This window comes from Lagopus leucura, unplaced genomic scaffold (genome assembly GCF_019238085.1).
Source record: "Lagopus leucura isolate 7727_CA_CO unplaced genomic scaffold, USGS_WTPT01 Super-Scaffold_100004, whole genome shotgun sequence".
Classification (NCBI taxonomy): Eukaryota; Metazoa; Chordata; class Aves; order Galliformes; family Phasianidae; genus Lagopus; species Lagopus leucura.
The window spans coordinates 10,356,974-10,360,883 of record NW_024962264.1 but is presented as its reverse complement, the minus strand read 5'-3'; the positions used below and the strand labels follow the sequence as shown (position 1 = coordinate 10,360,883).

Sequence of the window (3,910 nt, the reverse complement as noted above, 5' to 3'; positions counted from 1 at the left end):
CTGCCGCCCCGGCTTTCTCGGCGGGATCCCACCAACCAGGAACCGAGCCGGCAACCCGCTCTCGCGAGAGCCCGGCCTCAACGTGCGGCGCGGCGAGAGCGAGCGCGTCGCGAGCCTCCTCCTCCTCTTCCTCCTCCTCCTTGGGCGGCCGTTGGCGCCGCTCCTCTCGCGCCCGCCTTCGCGAGCAGGGCCACGCAACAGCCGGACGGGGGCGGGGCTGCCTCGCGCGCGCGAACGGCTGTGCGGGCCGGTAACGGAGCGCCGCGTGCTGAGGGCCGCGCGCGGTGGGGGGCGGGGGAAGGAGGCGGGACCAGCGCGGTGACGTCACGGGTGCGCAGGCAAAGCCGGCTGGTAGCTCGGCCGGGGCACACATGCGTGCTCGTCCGCGCCAGCTGCTCGTTGAGGCAGAGCCCGCGTCCCAGCACGCTGCACGCACCGTGATGATACGTCGCTCCGCCGCAGGTGCGCCTGCCTTAACCTGCTGTTAATGGGCGCACGGAGCTGCCCGTCCCATGCCGGGACAGTGCTGCTGGGATGGCAGCTCCGACATGAAATTTCCAAGGAACGGAGGAAATCGGCTTGGACACAGCGATTGTGGCACTCAGTTTCTGAAAACAAGAATAACACGGCAGAAATGTTCAGCTTCCCTAGAATAGGATTTTTCAACTCATGCTTTCTACTGCTTGTTTTCCATCACCGCACAGGAGAGCCCAGTGCCGACCGGCACCCTGGCACTGTAAGCAGTAGCTGATTACACCCCTTTTATTCATTTAGCTACCTGTGCTCATCTAACAGGACCCTGGGTGCAGGTTTTTACCTGCTCTCCTCCACTTCTTCCCCACAGTGCAGGCAGGATAGAGGGCTGGGAAGCACCACACGGTGCCCTTCCGATTTCTTACTCTATCTCCCAGGAGAAGCACTCAAAACCCTAGGTGGAAGATCCCTGGTGAGGAGAAGCGTGACTTTTAGGAAGAAATCAGGCACCCAGGAAGAGCTGGGGATGTTTCAGCGTCAACATTTATTAGTTCGAAAATCATCAGGTCAGATCATATGGGCTGGTGGGAGGCGAGAGAAGTTTTAGAGAGGGGGGGAAAATAGCATCTCCATCCTAGCCTCATCGAACCTGGCCGTCGAGCAAGGCAGTGTGTGATGTTGAGATCCTTGTGGGCCTCAAAAGATGTTCGTCTCTATGGCAAAATTATTTTCTCTTCCTGGATAGCTTATTTCTCTCTCTTCCTCTTTTATTATAGAGAAGAATCTTTGCTTCAAAGCTAAGATTCAAGGAAGTGTCAGCCCCAAATCTTTCATTCAGATACGGTCAAGCATTGTTAAAAAACATTCCAGCCAAAACCTCTCTATAGAGACAGGAAATAAAATTGGTCTTGCAGCTGTACAGAACTCGGAACATCATAGGAGTATTCCTTGATAACCCTAATAGGATACCTGTAAAAACACAGGATAGACCCAAAGGCTTCTGAATACAATTTACTTCTCAGTGTAACTTCTAACTGTAGCACTAATTCACCCCTAATTCATTATTCAGCATAACTCTTCTGAAGTTGCCGTGGACACTGTATCACAGCAACAGTACAATACCATTAGGAGTCAACTCTTAGATGCAGTTTTTGGACAAACTATTTCCAAGTGAAGTGAATCGTACTGTGAAGCAAAAGAAAGTTACTATTGTGGTTTAAGCCGGCAGGGAGATAAACACAGTGCAGCCATTTACTCAGCTCCTCCCCACTGCAAGACAGAGGAGAGAACTGGAAAAAGCGCAAGAACTTGCGGGTTGATATAGACACAGTTTAGTAAGCAAGAATTAAAGTGATGAACAACACAGCTGCTCACCAGTAGCTGGCCAGTGCCCAGCAATGGCAAGCCCCTTGACCAACCTGCCTCACATTTTACTTATAAACATGGTACCACACGGTGTGGGATATCCCTTTGCCATTTTGGGTTCGGTCTCCTCCCAATTTCCAGTGCATGCCCAGTGTGCTCGCTGGCAGAGACAGAGAAAACCTCCTGGAATTGAAGATTCTGGGGAGAAGTCTTGGCAGAAAGACATGAAAAATCCAAGTAATACTTCAAAGAACAAAGCACACAGGCAACAATAACACCAAGTACTCAATTCATTACAAAGCAGGGAAAAAGAAAAGACCTAGCAAAAATGACAGTCTGACGTAAATACGTGACTAAAACAGATACAATTCTAGCCAATGATCAACCACATGGGAGTAGGCTGGGCCAAGTTATTTCAGCAGCTCCGAGCAGAAGGCCGCAGCCAGCAAAATTGATGCTATTTAGAAGTGATACTTTCTGAAGGAAACAGAAGGTCGTACAACTGCAGCTAATCTGAGATATGAAATGAAAACATTCTCACGTTCTGATGCTTGGGTTTTTTTGTTGTTGTTGTTGTTTTTGTTTTTTGAAGGTGCAAAGGTGCACTGGTGCTTGTGTTCTCTGGGTACTCCATCCCTTTTATTTATTTATTTATTTATTAATAAGAGGCGTTATTTCCATATAAAGAACAGTCCTGTTTGCTTAGTTCAATGTTTCTGTCTTCCTACGCAAAGCAGTTACTAAATGAAAGCCTCAAGGCTTTCATTAGAAATAGATTAGAAATTTCGTTAGAAATATCAACTGGAAACTCATCCCTAACCTTTTGTGAAAGTACATTCTGCATTTATGCAAGTATACCCTGACCAAAAAAACCCACCAGAACTAAAATCCTAATGAATCCACATGGCTAGTCACATTATCACAAAACTAGGTCTGTAATAAGCTTGCATAAAAATGTTTCAAGACTAGACCCGACCATCAATCAGCCTCTATTCTGTTTCTTGCCCAAGTCTTCTGAGGGGACCAAATCCCAGGTCAGCTGAGATGGCTGGCTAAAGAAAAGGTAAAAAGGAACATTTTCACATCATTATAGTCGGTCTCATAGTTTAAAGAAAAGATCACTCTCTTTTCAGTAGGCCAAAATGTAAGAATACTCTACACAGATGCAAATCAACCACAGATACCAGTAGAAAAACCTGGGGATGGACAATTTGATGCATTATAAGATGCTGTGGATCCACTGTTATTGCATCCCAAGGCTACACTTTTTTCCTTTTCCAACAAGTGAAGCAGAACCACTACCCACCAAACACCTCCAAGAACCTATGCAGTTTTCAGCCTCCTTACTTCCCAAAATTGTTGGTGCCCCTCTCGCACCGGTCACAAAACTTCTCACTTCTAATCTGAGTACTGGAACTACGAGTAGCTGCTCTCTACAGCATACCAACAAAAAGAAGGTCACTGCGAGATCGATGAGAGACTAAATCCCAATTTTGACCCACCCTTCTGCTTAATCATCTTTTTTTTTTAGAAAGCCTTTAAAAGTTAAGTGCTTCACGTGAAGCACACAAGCAAGCAGAACTAACAGTAACACAGAAGCGATGAATCCTGAATATATTATGCAGCAAACAAATAGGAGTTAAAAAGTGTGTTTTAAGAACTTAATTCCTAAACGTGTACTTACATACCTCAATCTAAGTACGACTGTTTTCAGAAAATGGTTGGAACCTGTACTTGCTTTACCGGTGAATGCTTCATTGCCTGACTACGACAGCCTGCTCCTCAAATGATCAGTGGATTTATGTGCTTGGGAACTTGCAATCCTGTTACACTCAATAACTTCTCAACACGTTGCGCCAGGCCTATCTAGAGATTATGGAGCACAAGTGCACACCATTTGTTTTATTATTCTGGCTTAACTACAACTATTTTTCCAAGCTAAGTATGACATATATGTGTAAGTATTATTGTTATAAATAATACACAGCAATAAATATATATGTACATGTATTACTATGAAAACAACCTCAGCAAAGGCTTCAATCACCATTTGGGTGCAATTAACTCCAGA

General features: G+C 46.0%; 1 protein-coding gene across 1 annotated transcript in view; it reads right to left on the bottom strand.

Moving 5' to 3' along the window:
- Nucleotides 1–373, bottom strand: part of SMARCA5 (SWI/SNF related, matrix associated, actin dependent regulator of chromatin, subfamily a, member 5) — a 23,205-nt gene extending 22,832 nt beyond the window's left edge. Inside the window, 4 exon segments of the mRNA XM_042870460.1 lie at nucleotides 1–121; nucleotides 124–260; nucleotides 263–284; nucleotides 287–373. The exon segment at nucleotides 1–121 is cut by the window's left edge and continues 221 nt beyond it. Coding sequence (XP_042726394.1) covers nucleotides 1–121; nucleotides 124–260; nucleotides 263–284; nucleotides 287–373 — 367 coding nt within the window.
- Between the last annotated feature and the right edge of the window lie 3,537 nt (nucleotides 374–3,910).